Source organism: Exserohilum turcica, assembly GCF_000359705.1.
Source record: "Exserohilum turcica Et28A unplaced genomic scaffold SETTUscaffold_1, whole genome shotgun sequence".
Lineage (NCBI taxonomy): Eukaryota > Fungi > Ascomycota > Dothideomycetes > Pleosporales > Pleosporaceae > Exserohilum > Exserohilum turcicum.
Window position 1 is genome coordinate 1,672,681 of NW_007359914.1, and position 20,206 is coordinate 1,692,886.

The 20,206-nt window shown below is 55.8% G+C and overlaps 11 protein-coding genes across 11 annotated transcripts; 6 read left to right on the forward strand and 5 right to left on the reverse strand.

Moving 5' to 3' along the window:
* Positions 1 to 475: 475 nt before the first annotated feature.
* Positions 476 to 2,026, forward strand: SETTUDRAFT_162299 (uncharacterized protein). Its single transcript, XM_008022579.1, has 2 exons — positions 476 to 1,067; positions 1,123 to 2,026. Exons 1-2 carry the CDS (start codon positions 731 to 733, stop codon positions 1,761 to 1,763), a joined length of 978 nt encoding a protein of 325 aa, XP_008020770.1. The 5' UTR covers positions 476 to 730; the 3' UTR covers positions 1,764 to 2,026.
* A 65-nt stretch (positions 2,027 to 2,091) lies between these two features.
* Positions 2,092 to 4,498, forward strand: SETTUDRAFT_113560 (uncharacterized protein). Its single transcript, XM_008022580.1, has 2 exons — positions 2,092 to 2,547; positions 2,599 to 4,498. Exons 1-2 carry the CDS (start codon positions 2,183 to 2,185, stop codon positions 4,391 to 4,393), a joined length of 2,160 nt encoding a protein of 719 aa, XP_008020771.1. The 5' UTR covers positions 2,092 to 2,182; the 3' UTR covers positions 4,394 to 4,498.
* Positions 4,499 to 4,571: 73 nt separating this feature from the next.
* On the reverse strand, positions 4,572 to 5,851 carry SETTUDRAFT_178115 (uncharacterized protein; the record flags this gene model as incomplete). Its single annotated transcript, XM_008022581.1, has 2 exons — positions 4,572 to 5,325; positions 5,426 to 5,851. The coding sequence occupies 2 exons, from the start codon at positions 5,849 to 5,851 to the stop codon at positions 4,687 to 4,689; spliced, it is 1,065 nt and encodes a 354-aa protein (XP_008020772.1). The 3' UTR covers positions 4,572 to 4,686.
* A 286-nt stretch (positions 5,852 to 6,137) lies between these two features.
* Positions 6,138 to 6,649, reverse strand: SETTUDRAFT_162301 (uncharacterized protein). The gene has a single exon (XM_008022582.1). It carries the CDS (start codon positions 6,452 to 6,454, stop codon positions 6,278 to 6,280), a length of 177 nt encoding a protein of 58 aa, XP_008020773.1. The 5' UTR covers positions 6,455 to 6,649; the 3' UTR covers positions 6,138 to 6,277.
* A 336-nt stretch (positions 6,650 to 6,985) lies between these two features.
* On the forward strand, positions 6,986 to 8,424 carry SETTUDRAFT_162302 (uncharacterized protein). Its single transcript, XM_008022583.1, has 6 exons — positions 6,986 to 7,187; positions 7,257 to 7,264; positions 7,387 to 7,433; positions 7,618 to 7,732; positions 7,778 to 7,959; positions 8,007 to 8,424. The coding sequence occupies exons 1-6, from the start codon at positions 7,155 to 7,157 to the stop codon at positions 8,144 to 8,146; spliced, it is 525 nt and encodes a 174-aa protein (XP_008020774.1). The 5' UTR covers positions 6,986 to 7,154; the 3' UTR covers positions 8,147 to 8,424.
* A 483-nt stretch (positions 8,425 to 8,907) lies between these two features.
* Positions 8,908 to 9,579, forward strand: SETTUDRAFT_30173 (uncharacterized protein; the record flags this gene model as incomplete). The annotated part of the gene is made up of 1 exon (XM_008022007.1): positions 8,908 to 9,579. The coding sequence occupies one exon, from the start codon at positions 8,908 to 8,910 to the stop codon at positions 9,577 to 9,579; it is 672 nt and encodes a 223-aa protein (XP_008020198.1).
* Positions 9,580 to 10,795: 1,216 nt separating this feature from the next.
* On the reverse strand, positions 10,796 to 11,452 carry SETTUDRAFT_30174 (uncharacterized protein; the record flags this gene model as incomplete). The annotated part of the gene is made up of 1 exon (XM_008022008.1): positions 10,796 to 11,452. The coding sequence occupies one exon, from the start codon at positions 11,450 to 11,452 to the stop codon at positions 10,796 to 10,798; it is 657 nt and encodes a 218-aa protein (XP_008020199.1).
* A 939-nt stretch (positions 11,453 to 12,391) lies between these two features.
* On the reverse strand, positions 12,392 to 13,915 carry SETTUDRAFT_113568 (uncharacterized protein; the record flags this gene model as incomplete). Its single annotated transcript, XM_008022584.1, has 3 exons — positions 12,392 to 13,550; positions 13,603 to 13,778; positions 13,828 to 13,915. 3 exons carry the CDS (start codon positions 13,913 to 13,915, stop codon positions 12,564 to 12,566), a joined length of 1,251 nt encoding a protein of 416 aa, XP_008020775.1. The 3' UTR covers positions 12,392 to 12,563.
* A 365-nt stretch (positions 13,916 to 14,280) lies between these two features.
* Positions 14,281 to 16,329, forward strand: SETTUDRAFT_30176 (uncharacterized protein; the record flags this gene model as incomplete). The annotated part of the gene is made up of 3 exons (XM_008022009.1): positions 14,281 to 14,592; positions 14,646 to 15,014; positions 15,067 to 16,329. 3 exons carry the CDS (start codon positions 14,281 to 14,283, stop codon positions 16,327 to 16,329), a joined length of 1,944 nt encoding a protein of 647 aa, XP_008020200.1.
* Positions 16,330 to 16,498: 169 nt separating this feature from the next.
* SETTUDRAFT_84686 (uncharacterized protein) lies at positions 16,499 to 17,185 on the reverse strand (the record flags this gene model as incomplete). Its single annotated transcript, XM_008022164.1, has 2 exons — positions 16,499 to 16,864; positions 16,928 to 17,185. 2 exons carry the CDS (start codon positions 17,183 to 17,185, stop codon positions 16,499 to 16,501), a joined length of 624 nt encoding a protein of 207 aa, XP_008020355.1.
* A 1,171-nt stretch (positions 17,186 to 18,356) lies between these two features.
* Positions 18,357 to 19,703, forward strand: SETTUDRAFT_30178 (uncharacterized protein; the record flags this gene model as incomplete). Its single annotated transcript, XM_008022010.1, has 3 exons — positions 18,357 to 18,401; positions 18,646 to 19,036; positions 19,069 to 19,703. 3 exons carry the CDS (start codon positions 18,357 to 18,359, stop codon positions 19,701 to 19,703), a joined length of 1,071 nt encoding a protein of 356 aa, XP_008020201.1.
* Positions 19,704 to 20,206: the final 503 nt, after the last annotated feature.

Sequence of the window (20,206 nt, forward strand, 5' to 3'; positions counted from 1 at the left end):
GAGGAGACTGCTTGCAGCTTGAGAAGGCTAGCATGGATGCCAGCGGGCTCATGGAACCATGATCAGACGCCATCCATCACATGCACAAGACGATCACGTGTCGTCTCAACACATGAAAGGCCCTGAGATAAGACGGCGGCAATGATCGGGTGGAGCTGGAGAGGCGATAGGGCATGCCTGCAAGGCTCGGTCACGGTCACGGTCGCGGACATGGGCGGGTGTGGATAAGGGGAAAAGGTTCGCGCACGAGGATTCGAGAAGGACGCAAGGCCAGAGACTAAAGCACATAACCAAACCATGGAAAAAGAAAGCGAAGCAAACGTTGCACACACGTTCGCCCCCGTTGGACTTCATTGGCGGCGGGAGAGGTCGGCAATCGGGCCTGGACGACCCTGGCACGCGTCCGCGCCGTCCGCACAGCTCAACACTTTCACATGCAAGCCGCCTCACCACACGCGCGACCTGGATTTTGTCCAATTCGGCATAAGGCCGTCTCAGCCAAACGAGCATAGCCGCCATAGGGCCGCAAAGCGTTCAAATGCTCTCCTTGCGCGCCCGTCGCTGTCTCTGCAACTGTGTCTGCTCGACTCCCATTCGCGTCCGTTGATCGCCAACCGTGGGTGACAAGACACAGACGGAAATGCTGCAGGTACAACAGACAGATCTCGCGCCGACGTCTTTGGAAACGCCTTCTTTTACGCACGCCGAAGAAAGCAGCTTTCGTCCAAGCATGATCTACAACGTGCTGCCCGCCATATTGTCCAACCGCCTGCCCACGATACCCTCCCTCCGCCAGTCCCTTGGTGATGTACGGGGTCGAACTTCACACGCAAAATCCGAGTCGGTGACTGAGTTACCGCAGCCCGAGACGCCACCGCCGGGCTATTCGTCCACGCCTCCAAGCGGATTCATCACACCCCACCGACTGTCGGCAGCTCTGGGCGAGGCGGAGGTTGACTTTGCGGATGACATATCTGAAGGGCCAGCGTCTCCGAGAAATGCGCCGCTGTCGGTGCTGGGCGCCCACGAGACGAGCACGGGAATCCGGTGGAAATACGCTAATCTAGGTACGGCACAGAGGGAGCTTGGCCGAGGGAGAATGTCTACTGACACGATATGCAGGGACAAGTCTGCTAGCCCAAGCGTCGAGAGAATCCAGCGCACTGACAAGCAGCTCCGAGGAGCCATGCGCGACACTCACACGCCAGCTGTACATTCACGCCATCACCTATCTGCTTCGGGGCTTGCCCGCAAAGCTCACGCCAGAGGAAACGCTGGGCCTCCAAGCAGCCCTCCCTCAGGATGTCGTCGATGCAGCCAACGACGCAAATGCGGGGGCGCTGATACTGCCAGCCTCGCAACGGAGCCTGAGCGCCCAGGAAAAGCCTCCACAGGACCCGACTGTGCTGCATCGCATAACAGCGACATTGGTGCTGCAGACGTTTCTCCTGCTGCAGTTTCTCCTACCGTACATTCGGCTGTTTCTGTCGCACGCCTATCGGTTTGAAAGAAAGCACCAAATCACCAAGCGGGTCGTCAATACGAGCGTCGCCACGGTCGACGACATTGGACGGAGGACACTCAGGCTGTCGCAGACGGTGTGCCAGATGAATGACGGCATGATTGGACAGGCCATCAACGAGATGAGCATCTGGTGGATAACGGGCGTGACTGGAGGGGTGCAGCAGGGCCTGGCCGAGGGGCTGCGAGCCGTGAGGGCGGCGGAAGCGCAGCAGCGGGGCGAGGCCGAGGTGGTCAACTGAGGCGACGTTTGATTTTGCATTTGCATGGGGGATGGCGTTTGAGCATTTTCATGGTTGCATAGCCTGATCAAGTTACAGAACAGAGGAAGATGATGATGATGGATACATTGATTCAGAGACGCGGCGCAGGGCAGAGGGGAGGGCAGAGGGCAGAGGCTGGTGGGCCCGAGCGCCCTTATCTTATCGGCATGGCGGGCAGTCTTCTCTTCGTAGCGCGTAAACGGTGCACGTCCCTCGTCAAAAAAGTGCATGGCAAAGTTTCTGGCGACGCTGCAGCCACACGCCTCTTCTCCCACTCTCTGGTCCCAGAGTCGCCTTTTCCATTGAGGCATCTACGCACAAAATTTCTCTTCTTGTTTGCTCTACACATTCAGATACCCGGTTTGTTTCTGCGCACTGCGTGCCCCTCGCCACACATCATGTTTGGCGCAGTGAGAAGATGCCCGGCCACTCTCTCGAGGAGCCTGGCAGCCATCTCCACCAGGACCCTTCGCACACCCCTCACTTACACGCCAGGCCTCCTGCGGATACCGCTGCAGTCGTCGCGCCTCGCGAATGCGGCCATCTCGGGCTTCCACCACAGCGCAAAGTGGCAGCAGGCCGTGGCACAAGAGGCCGAACAGAGCGCACCACAACATGAACTTATTACAGAGTTCAAAGACCTCGCTACGCGGGGACTTGTCCACCCCAATCTCATCAACACCATTACCAAGCAGATGAGGCTCAAGACCATGACGGACGTGCAGAGCAGGACCATCAACGAGGCTTTGAGCGGAGTAGACGTGTAAGACTCTTTTTTTTTGCGCTTGAGAGAACACCGACTGACGCATTCCAGCATTGCACAAGCAAAGACTGGTACTGGTAAGACGCTGGGTTTCCTCATCCCCGTCATCCAGCGTATCATCCAAAACGACCCACAACTCGGCGAAAGGGTCAGAGGCTACAAGCGCGCCCGGCCCGACGACATCAGGGCCATTATCATTTCTCCCACGCGAGAACTGGCCGAGCAGATTGCCGTCGAAGCCAAGAAAGTCACCGCGGGGACTGGCATCATTGTCCAGACTGCCGTCGGAGGCACACAGAAGAGGCTCATGCTCCAGAAGACTCAGCGTGAAGGATGCCATCTCTTGATCGGCACTCCCGGCCGACTGTACGACATCCTCTCGGATGAGTACTCTCGCGTCAAGGCGCCAAATCTAAACGCGCTCGTCATGGACGAGGCCGACCGCCTGCTCGACGAGGGTTTCCAGAAGGAGATTGATGAGATCAGGACGCTTCTTCCTGACCCAACCGAGACGGAGCGCCAGAACCTCATGTTCTCGGCTACTATTCCTCGCAATGTCGTGCACCTGGTTCGTCAGACTCTGCGCCCCAACTTCCACTTTGCCAAGTGCGTCAACGAAGACGAGGCACCCACCCACCAGCGAATTCCCCAGAACATGGCTCTGGTGTCTGGTTTTGAGAACAGAATTCCCGCTCTCTACGAGCTCGTGCTCAAGCAGCACCAAAAGTCCCAGGCTGGTGAAGGCCGCCCTTTCAAGGCCATTGCCTATTTCAATAGCACCGCCGAAGTCACGCTCGCTGCCTCTGTATTCTACAAGCTTGGCGGTGGCTTCAAGCGCAGCAATGCTCTCTCGGGTCTCCGTTGCTTCGAGATTCACGCCAAGCTGACTCAAGGACAGCGCACAAGGGCTGCAGACGACTTCCGCTTCGCCAAGTCGGGCATTCTGTTCTCGTCTGATGTGACGGCCCGCGGTATGGACTTCCCAGATGTCACTCACGTCATTCAAATGGGTCTCCCGCGTGACCGTGAGTCGTACATTCACCGTCTTGGACGTACTGGTCGTGCGGGCAAGGAGGGTGAGGGCTGGTTGATTGTTACTCCATTTGAGAGGCAAGAAGTCCACCGCCGTCTTCGCGACCTGCCTCTCACGGACGTGACGCACGAGCTGGAGACTGCAGCCATCGACATGAGCCAGCCTACTGAGGTACCAGAGGACATTGCCAAGATCCTGTCGGACAGCTTGGAGGCGCACAAGAAGGTATACCCCGACCATCTTGATGCAGCATTCCGCGGTCTCTTTGGAAGCTTCCAGTGGTATGGTGACAAGCGTGAGTTGATTGAGGGCGCCAACCGTTTGGCAGAGTTTGGCTGGGGTATGGAGACGCCACCCCCGCCGCCATCTTCTGTGACATCTCAGCTTGGCCGACGAAGTGTTAGTGGTGGTGGCGGTGGCGGTGGCGGATTTGGCGGCAGACAAGGATTCGGGGGTAGATCGGGTGGCTATGGCGGTGACCGAAGAGGTGGAGGTGGAGGTGGAGGCTTCGGTGGTGACAGGAGGAGTGGAGGCTTCGGTGGTGACAGGAGGGCTGGTGGCTTTGGCGGTGACAGGAGGGCTGGTGGTTTTGGTGGTGACAGGCGAGGAGGTGGCTTCGGTGACCGAGGTGGTGGCTTTGGCGACAGGAGAGGCGGCGGTGGCTTCGGTGACAGGCGAGGAGGAGGAGGTGGTGGTGGATTTGGTGACAGGCGAGGCGGCGGTGGATTTGGTGGAGACAGGCGAGGAGGGGGAGGTGGTGGTGGAGGTGGCTTTGGTGACCGCACCCCACGGGAACCTCGACTCAACTTTTAAGGAAGGCGGCGTGTAAGCTGTGTTTTCTTGATGAAGTTACGGTCTACGCCCCTCTTTTCTTTTGTTCGTCATCATCCTGTATTATATATTGTATACCCGCGAACCAAAAGCTCCTTTTTTTTGTATGAGTTCTCTCGATGTCTGGTGGGCTGCACTATGAGCGGTGAATAGGTAGAGAGGGATATGGTTCTATATCATGGCACTCCATACATGATGCGACATGGCCATCTATCTGGTCTTGCAAAAGATTGTACCCACGACACAAGCTTTCCTTTTAGATTCTCCAAAAGCAATCATTCCGACCCAGACTTGCCCCTCTCCTCCTCCTCCTCGACGACAGCCTTGAACTCATCAAACGCCTCCTTGGCCATGGGATACGTATGCTCCTTTGCGGGATACACGCGACTCTTGACCTCATCCCTGTACAGTTCCAGCGCGCGCTGCGCCTCGGCCCACACATTGCCATACTGCTTGACGAATTTGGGCAGAAAGCGGCCGGGCGGGAAATTGCCCAGCATATCCACCTGCACGAGAACCTGGCCCGAACACGCATTCCCAGCTCCGATGCCTATCGTCGGGATCTTCAGCTCGGCGGTAACCAAGCCTGCGACTTCAGCAGGCACGGCTTCCAGCACGACGGCAAACGCACCCGCATCCTGCACGGCGCGCGCATCCCGCAGCAGTTTCAGCGCCGAGCCCGCCGATTTGGCCTGCACGCGGAACCCGCCGAGGCTGTTTTGGCGCTGCGGTGTTAGGCCAATGTGTGCGAGCACGGGGATGCCCGCGCGCGTAATGGTCGAGATGGTGGGCGCCATTTCGGCGCCGCCTTCGAGTTTGACGGCTTTGACGCGCCCTGTTTTGAGCATCAGGATCGACGAAGATAGGGCTTGTGCGGGTGAGATTTCGTAGCTGCCCATGGGGAGGTCGCCGACCTGCACGGGCTCTGGTTAGACATGTTTGGGGATGTTTGGGGTTTTACGGGGGGTAATAGGAGAGAGAGGGGGGGGGGAGAGAGAGAGGAGGGAGATATACGGTAAATGCAGTTTTGGTAGCCCGCGACACGGATTTACAATGCAGTAGCATTTCCTCGAGGAGCACTTCACTCGTGTCTTCCATGCCCAGCGCCACCATGGCCAGGCTGTCGCCCACGAGTATCATGTCCATGCCCGCGTGGTCGGCGACGTGGGCGCTCGGAAAGTCGTGCGCTGTCACCATGGTGATGGGCTCGCCTTTGCGGTGCATGCTGTGCAGCGTCGTGATGGTGACGGGTTTGCGGGCGTGCGCGGGCGTGGTGCCCAGGGGTGAGTGCGAGCTCCATCGCGTTTGGGACGGTGATGGTGGTGCTGCGGTGCATATTGGTGTTGGTATTGGTGTTTTCACAGAAGAGTATATCCGCGGCGTCAGGCGTGCAGACGCTCGGAGCGTAGTAGTAGTGGTGGTGAGGAGCGCACGCGACATGGTGCAGCAGCAGCAGATGTATGTTCCGGGTTGAAAAAGCAGAGGACCGAGGGAGACGAGGAAGAGGAGATTTGGCCGGCCATGGCGTTTTAGTGCGGCGACGCGTCTTACTTATGGGGGGGATTGTGATGATATCTTCAGCGAAGTTCTGAGCAGGACGTCGTGTAGTAAGAGTGATGGGTTCGGTACTACCGAGGATCTTGGCTGCTTTTGGACCCGACCCGACAGTGGCGCAGGGGGGGTTGTCCGCCTCATGCATGCCAGATGAGAGCGGCAGGTTGGATGCTCGGTGTGTAATGACGTGAATTCCGCATCTTTTATCTCGTGGTATTTTCTCTTTTCTTTTCTTTCTTGAGTTTCTTTTTTATTATTTCTGGTTCGGAGACCGCCTCTGCATCCCCGGATGGGCGGACAGGCGGGGCATACTTACTGCGAAGCCTCGGGAAAGCCGCGGGATTGCTCTGTAGTGATTAGGTCGTGTACGCGTCCAGAGTGGAAGTGCGGGCTCGGAGGAAGACAAAGAGAGGTTAGGAAAAGAGTGTTGAGAGCGAGATTTGTAAAGACTCCGAGCATGTCTTTATCTGTCTTGATGTCTTGGAGCATGTTCAGTCATTAGGGCGAATTATGGGCTTTCTTCGGCCCCGTGCTGGCAGCTGGTTGATGGATGCATCGGGGGGAGCGGACGATCTTGAGTAATACATGTTTAATACATAGGATATATTCTGAGTATGTAAATATAGCGCTGCATACGAGTGAATACGGAATATCGACGGGTGGATATCGACTTATGCACTGCGTCTCGTGCTTGAGCTGCACAACGGACAAAGCGAATGTGCAAGCAAGTGCACCTGTAAAATTCAGACCAACCATGAACAGCAATAATCGACAAAGAATCTAGCGCAAGGGCGATCTGGAAGCCAGGTGGACATGTCGTGTCGGCCATGAGATGAGGTGCTCGGGTGAGACGTGCGCAAGCGTGACACGCCGCCATGGTCGCTCGTGATCACGACTACCTCCATCTCTCTTTCTCCTGCGTGGCCCTGGTCCCTAACTAAGTACCCAGTCGTGACCCAAAACACCGCCTGTCAACAACACGACGCTCGCAGCAATCCCACGACCCCCCCAAACAGAGCGCTTGCAATCGCCTTCCAGCCCGCCCCTCTTGCGCTACTTATCGATAACCCCGCCGCCCGCCGCACGACTGCTCCCTCACCACCCAGCTGCGCAACTCGCCATACGCCCCATATCACGCCCGCCTGGAATCCACACAAGCAACACATACGAGAATAGACAATCCGCCACCATGAGCTCGCCAAAGAGACGTATCGAGACGGATGTACGTGGGCCCTGCTCCCCCGTATGACTGTTGCAAGCACACGCTAATCGCCGCCTTCTCCGCCAACAGGTCATGAAGTATGTGCGCAGAGACCCGGCTATATTGTACTCTGCTAACAAGCACTAGGATGTATGTCAAGCAGCCTGGCCGTCGGCTCCCTCGCGTCGACACCCGCGGCAACACGGAGCCCAGCTAACAGCCGCAGGCTCATGAGCGACTACGAGGTCACTCTGGTCAATGATAACAGTAGCCACCCCTATCCCCAAGCAAGCTACCAGCTAACACATCCCAGTGTCAGTCCATTGCCGCGCACCATGCAACACTACTGACACGCCCTAGGCAGGAGTTTTATGTTAGGTTCAAGGGGCCGTCAGAAAGTAGGCAACCTGCTGTGTCTGATGCCGTACCGATGCCGTACTGACCATTGCAGCGCCATTCGAAGGCGGACTCTGGAAGATCCACGTCGAGCTGCCAGACCAATATCCATACAAGAGCCCCAGCATCGGCTTCGTTAACAGGATATTCCACCCCAACATCGACGAGCTGTATGCTATCCACCGAATACTCTCAACGCACGCTAACACATACAGCTCCGGCTCCGTATGTCTGGATGTCATCAACCAAACGTGGTCGCCCATGTACGACATGATCAACATCTTCGAGGTCTTCCTCCCTCAGCTCCTTCGATACCCCAACCCGACCGATCCTCTGAACGGCGAAGCGGCTGCTCTTCTTATGCGAGAACCCAAGAGCTACGATGCCAAGGTCAAGGGTGCGTATACAATTGCTACTTTAAGCGAAAGGGTCTAATAAATGTAGAATACGTCCAAAAGTATGCCAGCAAAGACACGGCTGAAGACTCGGATAAAGACGATGGCGAAGATGACGAGATGAGCTCTGTTGGCAGCTACGAGTCAGGAGACGAGGACGGAGCAGCCGGCAACATGGATGATATTTAGACAATGCGTTCGGAATAGCCCTGTCTATCACATATCATTAGCCTTTCCTTCGCTTTCTCATGGCCGGACGTTCAAGGCGCTGTTTGGCGCAAATAGGCTTACTCCCGACATTTTTTGGACTTGGTTGGTTAAGGTTTTGACTTTATGGATTGGCGTTGTCAATTGTCTGTTTTGTCTGTAGTGTCAAGCATTTCGACTATCCAGATCAAGACAGACTCTGTTCGATTAGGATATTGTTAGTGTCTGTTTAGACTACTATTATCGATACTTTATAACTTGAGATGTTGTCGTGTATGCATTTGCCTCGTGATTTCGCTGTCACTCTACTGTTGGACTTGTACGAGATTAGATGTTCAGTTTGATTTGAATGCAAACAAAGTGCATCATACACCGCTGATGGTACATCATATCAATTGGAACTAGGCTCCCGCTCAAGATATCTCGACGCGGTGAACAACACTCGACTACACCACACTTCATCTTCATCTTCACCTTCATTCACCCCTTCTGCCTAGAAAATTCTCCTCTTCACCTCGTTTTAGGCCCGAGCTTCCCACACACTCAACTGTATATAAACAATCAGAAAGTTGCCACTATACATCACAACAACAGCACTACAACACAACACTGCAATAACAACAACAACAAAATCAACAGAACTACAACAAGATAGTAAGTACATGACAGTAAGGATGCATGGGGAGGGATGAATTGAGTTGAGTGTTTGAAACCAAGACTAACGCATCTCACAGCAAACAAACATGGCTCCTCGCGCCCAGCACAAACACCACAGCACGGCTCGTCCAGGTAGACACCGCGACTATCTGAATGCGCGTAATGGTGCGGGTGTAGCTGCTAATCGCTCTTCCGCTCTTGCTTCTGCTTCTTCTGCTGCTGCTACTGCTGCTGCTCTCAAGAAATTGGATGAGCGGGAGCGTGGCGGTGGTGCAGAGCGCAGTATGGGTATGCATGTGGATGCTATGGTTCATGACGGCTACGACTACGGCAACGCCAGCGAGAAGAGTAAGAATGAGGGTAAGGACAAGGGCAAAGGTAATGCTAGTCCTCGGTATGCTTCTTCTTCTTCTTCTTCCCCTTTCTTCCCTACCACCACTACCGCCTCCAACATCTTCTCCAACAACCACAACAACAACAACAAGGACGAAGATGCCAACAAAGACAAGGACGCCGACGCCGACGACGACGAAGAAGAAGACGAACACGTCCCCAACAACAAGCGCTCCATCATGGTCGTGCCCCCGAAACCCCTCCTCGCCAAACGCGCCAAAAAACCCACTTCCATCATCAAGCGCGCCTTTACCAATGAAAAGCTGCGTGCCATTATGGCGAATAAACCCTGGCCGAGGGAACGCAAGAAGGCTGGGGCTGAGAAACCCGTGCTCAAGATGGGGGTTCGGAGGGAGTATAAGTAGGTGGGTGGATGAGTGGGTGAGGATGGGAGGAGGAAGTGGGTAAGTGGGGGATATGGTGCAGATGGATGAATGGATGGGGGGTTAGAAGAGAAGTGGAAATGTAGCGAGGACAAGATGAACAAGCATGAAATGCATCATACATCAAGACCAAGTAACCTGCCTTGAAATAACCCCGACTTGAAATGCAAGAAACACGCCACTCGACTGCATTCTCCTCCACCAAGTACATACCAAAATACTGGTCACATGTGTCGACGCTATATTTAAATTTCTCCACTCTCCCTCCCTCCATACTCACTCATATCACTGTCCATGTAGCTACATCCCCGTTGTCCTGCAGTTACATCTTCAATCATTCATCCACATGTAACACCTTCAACATCAACTTCAAAATCAACCCAGCATCAACTTCAACATCAACCCCAACTCCAACTACATTTACCACCAGTACAACTCACTACACAACCACATCATCGCAATCAAACTAAAATCCCAACACACACACACACACACACACACACATACACATACACACAGAGAGAGAGGGGAGTTATGTATGTAGTTGGTCTGGACTGGGGTAATGTGGTGTATACATTTCTTTCTTTCTTTCTTTCGATTTAGGTTAATGTAGAATTGGTGTCTGATTAGTTTACGTAGTCAAGATTCTATCCATATACATATACATACCACCATATTTCCAACAAAACAGCAAACACGATGATTTCCTTGATTCGGGTGAACATACACAAGCGACTTGGTCATGACGCAAAACACCGTCTCCAAACCAAACATGCATCTCCCCCGGTTCGCACATAGCTAGATGCTACAGCTGCACCGCCACACGGCTCGTCTGGTATTTCCACGCTGTGTCAGTGGTGAAGCGCTACTATAGTAGCTCATGAACGGCTCCATCTATACACGCGAGAAAAAGACAGCGAGGATACAAGAAGAAGAAGAAGAAGAAGAACGAGAACTCACCCAAACATACTTCAAACTCCCACTATACGCCCACCGCGTTCCTAGAGCGGCACTCGCAACCACTGCGTGCGTCACACCGGGGTGTATCCGCGGCGCACCCAGTTTCTCTCTCGGGCGCAGCGAGAAACAGGGGTACGTACGAATTCCCTCACACTGGGCAGCGGCAAACCCCGCTTTAACAGCGTACTCAGCCGTGTATCTCGGCAGCGCACCCGCCAATTTTGGTGGCGAAAATATTCTAGTAGACAGAGGACCCGATGCAGCCACCGACGGAACGGAGCGAATCGAAAGCGAGAGCGCCGCGGCCGAGGTAATCAGCGCATCGGGACAACATGAGCATGGCGAGAGTGGCAGCAGGAACTATAAGTAACGGCGGCGGTCTCGAATCCCGCCATGCAGCCGAGAAACAGCACGAGGCGCTCGTTGCGCGGCGTGGGTGACGGCCAGGGCGCCTGCGAAGCCCGTCATCAAGAGACACGACCCGCCAGCAGGACAGGCGTGGTGTGCGCGCGGAATCTGGAGAGCGCCGCGTTGAACACGATCCCAGATTCTGTTCGATGAAGCGGAGCGAGCCACGGGTGAAGTACAGGATAATCTGCGACCCTGGTGGCTTGGTCAATGGGGCGAATTTAGAATGCTGCAAAGGCTTCGAGTTGACAAACCTGTATACAAGTCCCGCCAGACACATTGCAGCCAGTATACTGCGGGTGCTCCATTGCACTTTTCCCTCGGAAGCATCTCCTTTCAATGCATGCGTGTTGTTGATATCCACGCCTTCAGCATGTGTTTCCTGGCTAGACGCCAGCTCTGATTCAGCCGGGATGCCTGTATCTTCGATGTGACTGATTTGCTGCTTTTCTTTTACGTCGGCGTGTCGAGCTGTATCCGGAGCCATGGTGACGCACGGTTTGATAGACAGAAGTTGCTGCAAGACACAGCAGCAGCGTGTCTAGCAGGCGCTCGACACAAGTACCTGGGAACCTCCATGTTCCTACAAGGTACTTCAGCATACAAAACCCCACATCACGGACAACGTATTCCACGCGATTCAACCACGAACGCGTAGTTGGCACTTCCTTGCCACGGACTGGTGCAGGCCAGGCCAGCCTAGCTTGCACTTTTATAGGATATGCAAACACCCGGGGTATCAAGCCTAGCAAGTGCGGGGAAACGCCGCATTCAGGGGTTGATGGCCGGACTCATGTCGAGCCCAGAGTCTTATGTCGAGATGCCGACTCCATTCGGATGCTACAACGAACTACCCCGCATTATGGACCCTGGAGCATCGGGAGTTGATGTTTAGTTCTGCGATTGTGGGCGGAGCCGTGTCTGGTGGCTGAGCCTGATTCGTAGGAAGATTATTACCTTGTAATGGGTTCCTCGTATTCCAGGCAGGCCGTGGGTGTCTGGAATCGACATGTGGCCTGGAACATGGTAGGCGACTTGGAAGGGGGGATGTAACCACGTACCCGTTCATAGCGTCCCCTTCGATTTCCGAAAACCCAATCCTGACCACCCATGTCAGTCATCAATTGCGCTACAAACTATTCCATAACCACCGTGACTCAGCACGAGCTACATCCAAATGAGCAAAGACAAGTACTTACAGAACCTACTGTACGGTGGTCAAGGCCAACACCTAGTCGGCTGCTAGGTCTTCCAGGGCTTCAAGTCAGCTGTCAGACTTTAACTCGGCTATCAGGATCAGGTGAAACGATGAGCCCTTTGATATCAGTGCGTCGTGATAAAAGGAAAAGAAAGCGAGGAAAGACGAGAGAAATTACGAGTATAGATTGAGAAACTCAGATTCTAACCAGCTGGTTGTCGGTAGAGTATCGTGCAAGTGTTTGATTTGTGTATGCGCAACATGTTGACCAGGTATTAAATCTGAAGCTGAAAACCCATCATTTGCATATCAATAAATAGTCGAAGCTTACCGCAGATCCGGTATGAAGCTGGTTATTCCCTCAACAATCCATAGCTTGATAGCTAGAACAATGTGAAATCTATTTCCTCGCTGCTTCATCAGCAATCAAGGCCTCGACATCTCTTTCCATGAGCCAACTGCGAACACTCTCCATGACTGTGCTCAGCGTCTGCCCGCCCTGCATGACATCATCGAGATCATGTACGGTAGTGCCGCTCCTGTGGTCTGTGACGCGTTGTTGGCCCCAATTGTACGTGCGGACCTTGTCACCACGCCCCATCTTGGCCACGCCAATGACGCTGCGTCGCATATTTGCCATTTCCTCTTCACGCTTCTCTCGCCGTGCCTGGGCAATGCGCGAGCGCAGTAGGTTCCACGCCTTTTCCTTGTTCTTGTGCTGAGACCTCGAATCCTGCATCGCAACAACCGTGTTGGTAGGCAAATGGGTGAGCCGGACAGCGGATTCCGTTTTGTTGACGTGTTGGCCACCCGCACCACTGGCGCGCATGACCTCGAGCTTGACCTCCTTTGGGTCGATGTAATAGTCGCTTTCGGGCTTGTCAAAGTCCTGTTCCTCGGCAGAATTCTCCTGCAGACTGGGCAGAACGTGGACCGATGCAGCGCTGGTATGTGTTCGACCCTTGGTCTCCGTGGCCGGCACTCGTTGCACCCGATGGACACCTGCTTCGCATCTAAACACGCCGTATGCATTCTCGTCCTCGACCTCCATGATGGCCTCGGAGAGCGGGACCCCAGCTTCTGTCGTGCCGTTGATGTTTTCGTATTTGAGCAGATTGATGCGGAAGCCATTGCGGTTGCAGAAAGCCTGGTACATGCGAAAGAGATCACCGGCGAAGATGGCGGCTTCTGACCCGCCCGCGCCAGGCCGTATCTCCAGCAGACATGGCAGGTGCGCAAAAGGGTGGACGGGCACTAGGGAGGTAATCAGCTTCTGTGACGCATTGGCGAGCTGCGTTCGCGTGTCTGCGAGGTCGTCTGCAGCGAGTGATTGTAGTTCAGGATCCGTCGAGGAATCGTGTATCATGGAAGTGAGCTCTGCAACAGTCTTAGTCCAGATCAGCAGCTGCACCTCCTGCATGTGCCTGTCGGATGCTCACCTCATTGGCTTTATTCCACTCTCCCAATGCATTCACAATGGGGCTGTACTCGCCCAGTTTCTTCGCGGCGCGCGTATCGAAGCCATTGGATAGTTTCTCCGTGAGCTGCTTGTGCTCAGCGGTGATTGCCTGGGCTCGAGCGAGGAGGGCTGGAGGGATAGATTCAGGCGACGCAGCTTTTGCGCATCAGCAATCGATGTACAGGAACATGCTGACGCCACCTACCAGAGCTTTGCAGGCGAATGCCGCGCCCGAGCAGCGGCCTAGCTATACGCGAAAGGCAGTTGCGACATACCCAAGGGGCCGCAAGCATAGTCGTGGACAAGTGCCGAATCTCGACTTTTGGTGGAAATGTCAGCATCCAAGGCGCATTCCGAGCGGCTCGGAATGCGTGCACGTGACGCTATCGCTCACACCCACACACCTGTCACGACCAAGTCCCGCCGCGTAACCACCTTCCCAATGCATCTAGCCCGCATGTTCCTCCAAACGTCATGGGCGCGATCGGAATCTCTTTCGACGACGGTATTGACCGACTTCGGCATTTTGAGCGGCAGCATGGGTCTCCGGGGATAGCCGCCTGTCATACACGGACGGCTATGTATGATATATTGTAGGCTTCCCCAGATTCTCACCGGTTTCCTGAAGCTTTAGCTCCCGTTTCTTTCCTCATACACAATGGCCGTTCAAAGACGAAGCAAGCGGGCAAAGACCCATCACGACCCCGACCCCGAGTCCAAGCTCAAGCCCAGCACGACCAAGTCCAGCACCAGGTCCAGCACCAAGTCGACCAAGTCCAAGCCTGAGAAGCAAGACTCCGCAGAGACTATAAAACTCAACCCAAACGTCTATCCTCATCCTGACCCTCAGCTCGTCCACTTTCCCAGCCGCCGCTCTGTGATACACAGCACCAAGGGCATTGTATCGAGCACCCAGCCACTCGCGTCGGCCGCTGGTATCGAGATATTGAGAAAAGGCGGCAATGCAGCGGTGAGACACGAGCCATTGCAGGCGTTCCACCCGGCAATACTAACGTAACCCAGGACGCAGCGGTTGCTGTCGCAGCGGCCATCAATGTCACGGAGCCGGGGTCGACTGGAATTGGCGGTGACATGTTCTGCCTGTTCTACGACGCAAAAACCAAGAAGGTTTCTGCGCTGAACGGGTCAGGCCGCTCGGGTGCAAACGTCACGCTGGACAAAGTCAGAAAAGACCTCAAGCTTGCAGATGGCCAGACCGGTCAGATTCCCATGACTCATGTGCATGCAGCGACCGTGCCGGGTGCTGCAGCGGGATGGGTTGACTGTGTCGAACGCTTTGGCAGCGGAAAGGTCAGCATGGATGAGATTCTCGGACCCGCAATCGAGCTTGCGGAGCAGGGCTTCCCCGTGTCGGAGCTGTCTGCCACCTTTGTAAGTCTGGATGTGTCCTGCTTGAGAGACATGCCCGCTGAGACGGAGACAGTGGGCAGAGAGCGAGTCTGAGCTCCGTCGTGCCTCTCCGAATGGCCATGAGATGCTCAAGAAAGACGCTGCGGCCCAAGACGGCCACAGGGCGCCAAAAGCGGGTGAGATTATGAAGAACCCGACCATAGGCAACACGTTCCGATTGCTCGCCAAACACGGGAAGAAAGGCTTCTACGAAGGCGAGGTCGCCGAGCAGCTCGTCAAGGTTGTGTCAGACCTCGGCGGGTACCTCACTCTGGACGACCTCAAGCATCACGCAGACACGGGTTCCGAGCGCGTCGAGCCCATCTCGCTCCAGTTCACGGGCCAAGGCGTAGGGGAGCGTCCTGAGGGCGGCGTGGAGCTCTGGGAACACCCACCCAACGGCCAAGGCATTGTCGCGCTGATGGCGCTCGGCATCATCCAAGAGCTGGAGAAGCAGGGCAAAATCCCCAAATGGCGTCTGCAAGACCACAACAGCACTGGCTACCTGCATGCCCTGGTTGAAGCGCTGCGAATCGCCTTTTGCGACGCCCACTGGTTCGTGACGGATCCTAGCGTGGTCAAGGTGCCGTCCGCGGAGCTCATCTCCGCCGCGTATCTGGCGGAGCGGGCAAAGTTGTTCGATGCCAACAAAGTTATTTCGGCGCCTGTCCACGGGTCGCCAGCACATCTCCAAAGCGACACGGTCTACTTTTGCTGCTCAGATCAGGAAGGCAATGCAATCTCCTTCATCAACAGCAACTACGGCGGGTTCGGCACCGCCATTGTGCCCAAGGGCTGTGGCTTTACGCTGCAAAACCGCGGCGCAAACTTTAGTCTGGACCAGAAGCATCCGAATGTTCTGGCGCCGAGAAAGCGGCCGTACCACACGATCATCCCTGGGCTAACCACGCACATCAAAGACGGAAGTTTGCACTCTGTGTACGGCGTCATGGGCGGTTTTATGCAGCCCCAGGGCCATGTGCAGGTGCTGCTCAACCAGGAGGTGTTTAAACTTAACCCCCAGGCGGCGCTTGACGCGCCTCGCATCTGCATCGGGGCTGGTATGCCAGACGCCAATGGGCAGATGACAGACGCGACTGTTTATCTCGAAGAAGGTATTGATGCAGACGTGGCCGAAGAGCTGCGGGCTCTGGGGCATAATGTGCAGCTGACTAGTGGTTGGGCGCGCGGCAAGTTTGGTCGGGGGCAGATTATCAGGCACCATGTGGATGATGGCGTGCAGGTTTGGAGTGGAGGGAGTGATATGCGGGGTGATGGTGCGGCAGTTCCGTTGTAGTCGGCAAAAGTTTGTGGATGTATGAGCTATGATTATGAATAAATGATTTGGTCAAGAATAGTTGCTGGAGTTGAAGTAACGATAACAGCGGGTCCAAGTAGCCGGGTATCTCATTCGTTCATCATAGCAGTCAGTGCAGCGCAATGCATGTAAAGTGGCGCCAGGCAATTCAGGCGGTCGATACATTCGTCTTGCCGTTTCTCCTCCTCCAGGCGCGAACGCCGTTGTCAATCTCGTTTCTTGTGACGCCGTCGCGGATAAGCTGCATGGTGACGCCCAGGACCTCGACATTCTTGTTCCTGCTCTCGTCGTCAAAGAAGAGCATGTCTTCAAAGGCAATGCCGCTGTCGCGGTGTATGCGCTCAAAGTGCGTCGTCTTGTTACCGGGATATATTTGCAAATGGTCAAACAAGTCGATTGCGCGGGATGACGAGCCCGAGGGACTGGGTATCTTGAGCAGCTTGAGCATTTCACGGCCGAGGTCTGGGGCGCAGGTGCGAGAAGCGGCGCCGATAAGGATATTCTTGGCCTTGAGCTGCACACATGGGTTAGTGGGGGGCATGTTACCGGCGGGGTACGTGGTAGTAAGCCGTCATACTGCCTCTAGGATGCCGCCAACGTCGGTGTAGAAGGCGAAGCCCTCGCCGTAGCGGTCCTTGACCTTGAGGCCGCCCTCGGTGGGCTTGAGCGGGGCTGTGACATGGGTGTCTACCCAGAAGGGCCAGAGGGTGTAGTCGAGGTCGAAGACGACCATTTTGGGCAGGGGCAGGCCATCTGTGAAGGTTGCGGGCCACTGGACCTTTTGGGGGGACGCCGTGGTGGTGGTGGTGGTGGTGGTGGCGGTGGTGCGGGGCATGATGGGGTGAGGAGGCGAGGGAAAGGGAGGGAGTGTTGAGTGTTGGGAATGTTGGGGAGGGCGGCCGAAACAAGTGCAAGTGTGAGTGAGAGGGAGAGTAGAGCTAGGCAACAGAGGCCCGCAGCGCGTCTATCGGAGAAAAAACGGCCATGACGTAGACGCGTCGCGAGAGGGAGAGGGAGAATTGCCCGATTGGGCGGGCACGTGAGCGATGCGGCGAAAAACAAAGCACGTGCATGGGCCTACACCGCCAAAAAGCAGCGGGATTGTTATGCATGCACATTGATTGCGCATTTGGTGCCGCACAATGACAGTCATGATGTGTAGGCGGGTGTATGTGTATACGCACGTAGCCAGCGATAATAATAATGAACAGGCGCTCGCTTGCAGCCGCCCGACCAGGCTATCCCAGGTGCTGGCGGCGGCGCGCAGCAACCTTAATCTCTTTGGCAAGCACCGATCCGATGGCGATGGCGATGGCGCACACTCGCTGTGCTGCACATGTACTCTCCCTCTCACTCCGTCCACGTCTCTGTCGCCGCCGCCGCCGCCGCCGCCATTGGCCTCACGCCGCTCGGGATGGTTGCTTTGCCTGTGCTGTCGCCTGTGCATGTGTGTCGAGGCGAGCCGCGCCACGCAGCGGCAAAAGGACTGTGAGGGAGCAAAGGCACTGGGCGAAAGGCCTCTCGCCGCCCGCCTGCTGCACCTTCCGCTTCCAGCCCGCCCGCCACCAGCCAGTCCCAGCCCCGCAAATAACGGGCGGCGGAAGGATTCCCGCCTGACCTGTCGCTGCTCGCCGCCACACGACGAATGTTGCTGCTGCTGCTGCTGCTGCTACTGCTGCTGCTGCTACTGCTACCGCCACCGCCCTGACCGTCACCACGACCCTCGACCGCGCCCGCAACCTCGCCCACTCTCGCCCACTCTCGCCCACTCTCGCCCACCCACATGTCCCCGTAACTCCACGCCCACCCGGACCCCCCCCCAGGCCTCGATGGCGGCGACCAGAGCCCCTCGTCCTCTCCACCACCGTCGTGACCAGCTGCGGCCCGCCCGCCAGTCGCTAGTCACCCCTCTCCAATCTCCGAGAGTCCGCATTCCAATTAAGCCGCGCCCCGTTCGATTCCAGCACAACACCGGGTGACACGACGCCAATCAATCCCCCCCAACCATGGCCGACTTCAACGAGACCAGATCTCCCCTGACCAACGACAACGTCCAGGCCTGGGCTCGCCACCACTTTGCCGCGCCCTTTCGCGCCCTGCCTTGACATTGAGGCTGTCGGTGGCGGCGCGCTTCATGGGCGGGTGGTGCAGGTCGTCGGGAATGGAACGGGTTGTCGAGACGGTCGAGGAGCGCTTGGGGCGCACGACAATGGGATCCTTTTCAAAGGGCGTCGAGGGCTCTGACTTGCGCGAGGGGGGCAGCAGCGGGCGCTCGCCTTCGTTCTGGACCCACAGACATGCGTCGCGAAAATTCCTAGTAAACATGGTGGGATCGGAGCGGGTGCGCGACAGCTCCTTGACGTGGCCGGCGGCGAGGAAGTAGTAGAGAATGAGGGCCGAGACGCGGTGGATGGCCTTGGAGCCGCCCGTGTCGTCGCCGACATCGCAAAAGGGGGCATGGAAGGCGACGGTGCTGGTGCTGTTGACCGACTGCAGCTCGTTGCTGCCGTCGTCGAGCTCGGTAATGCGGTAGAAGCTGACCTCAGCCTCGTCCTCGTGCACGTGGGCAGTAACGCGATCAATGGGCTCGTCATCGTCGCCCGCAGGACCTGGGGCATAGCCGCCGATGACGAGCAGCTGCTTGTGGGTAGAGCGGCCGAGCGAGCGCCAGATGGCCCTGCTGATGGTGAAGCTCTCGTCAAACTCGATCCACTGCAGGCGGGCGGCGCGCGATCAAGCGCGAGCGCGAAGACGACTACCCCAACATGCCGGCTTCCGCAATCCGCCCGAAGAAGCATCCGCGTCGCACCCTAAGCGAGCAGATCGTGGTGCCCTCCAAACTCCAGGAATCGGCATCAATAGCATCAGGAACCATTCTCAGTCCCCGCAGCCCCGCCCCCGAGCGCGTCAATCGCGCCCTGACGGATCGAATCAACCATCTCAAGGATGAAAACGCCGGCCTCAAAGCTTCGGTCAATGGCCTCGAATCGGAGAAGAACGACCTCCAGCAACGCATGGCCAGAGATTCTCATGCCTATCGCGGTCTACAGATGGAATCAGATGCCCTGAAGCGCGACGTACAAGGCATGAAGCGCGACATGAGCGCAATGAAAGAGCGCCTCGAAAGCGTCGAATCATCAGGCGAGAAGATGCGCCTCCAAGTAGATCGACTAATGCTTCTCGAAACAGCCAGCAAAGAGCTACGCAAAGAGCTCAAGGCAGAAATAGATGGTTTAAGAGGAAGAGTAGAACGAAGTGAAAAGGAAGCCGAGCACGCCAAAGAAGAGCTACTTGCTGTCCGGCGAGGATTGACCAAAGAGCTGGGTGAAGCCGTTAAGAAATGGGGCGCATAACACGACTCGGCCTGTTATGTCAGCATGTGGTATTTCCTTTCCTCTGGCCTGGCCCGTTTTCTCCTCTCTCTCTCCGTCTTGTTAGACGCGACTCCCGCGCTACGACTTTGAACCTTGGGATCCCTGGCGCTTTCGCAACGAGTGTACATGGTACGCCACGGCCTCTATTTCTCTGGGCACTGTTTTCTTCCTTCTGTCTTCTGGGTGAATGAAAGAGCGGCATCATCGGCGTATGAGTAGCAGTGCGTGTTAGCGTCGTTTTGTAATTTTTTTTTCTTATTGTTTCTCTTTGGTCATTCTCATCTCACATGGGCTTTTTATTTTCAGTCGTCAATTTCACTTGCATTGATTACAGTAGCAAACGCAGTCTCGGAATGGAGCTTTCGGTATGGCATATGGCGGTGCATTAGTAATTGCATCGACTCCCCGGTGAAAGAAAGAGTCGCACAACAGGGGTGTACAGGAAGCATTAGCCAAACGGTATATCGAATATACTTTTTCAG

What these genes read in the sequence shown, in the direction of transcription:
- SETTUDRAFT_162301 (XM_008022582.1), bottom strand. Translation starts at nt 6,454, where the DNA reads ATGCTCCAAGACATCAAGACAGATAAAGACATGCTCGGAGTCTTTACA.
- SETTUDRAFT_162302 (XM_008022583.1), top strand. Translation starts at nt 7,155, where the DNA reads ATGAGCTCGCCAAAGAGACGTATCGAGACGGAT. An exon ending in CACTCTGGTCAATGATAACA is followed by an intron (nt 7,434 to 7,617) that starts GTAGCCACCCCT and finishes TGACCATTGCAG; the next exon opens with CGCCATTCGAAGGCGGACTC. An exon ending in CTACGATGCCAAGGTCAAGG is followed by an intron (nt 7,960 to 8,006) that starts GTGCGTATACAA and finishes TAATAAATGTAG; the next exon opens with AATACGTCCAAAAGTATGCC.
- SETTUDRAFT_162299 (XM_008022579.1), top strand. Translation starts at nt 731, where the DNA reads ATGATCTACAACGTGCTGCCCGCCATATTGTCCAACCGCCTGCCCACG. An exon ending in GTGGAAATACGCTAATCTAG is followed by an intron (nt 1,068 to 1,122) that starts GTACGGCACAGA and finishes CACGATATGCAG; the next exon opens with GGACAAGTCTGCTAGCCCAA.
- SETTUDRAFT_113560 (XM_008022580.1), top strand. Translation starts at nt 2,183, where the DNA reads ATGTTTGGCGCAGTGAGAAGATGCCCGGCCACTCTCTCGAGGAGCCTG. An exon ending in GCTTTGAGCGGAGTAGACGT is followed by an intron (nt 2,548 to 2,598) that starts GTAAGACTCTTT and finishes GACGCATTCCAG; the next exon opens with CATTGCACAAGCAAAGACTG.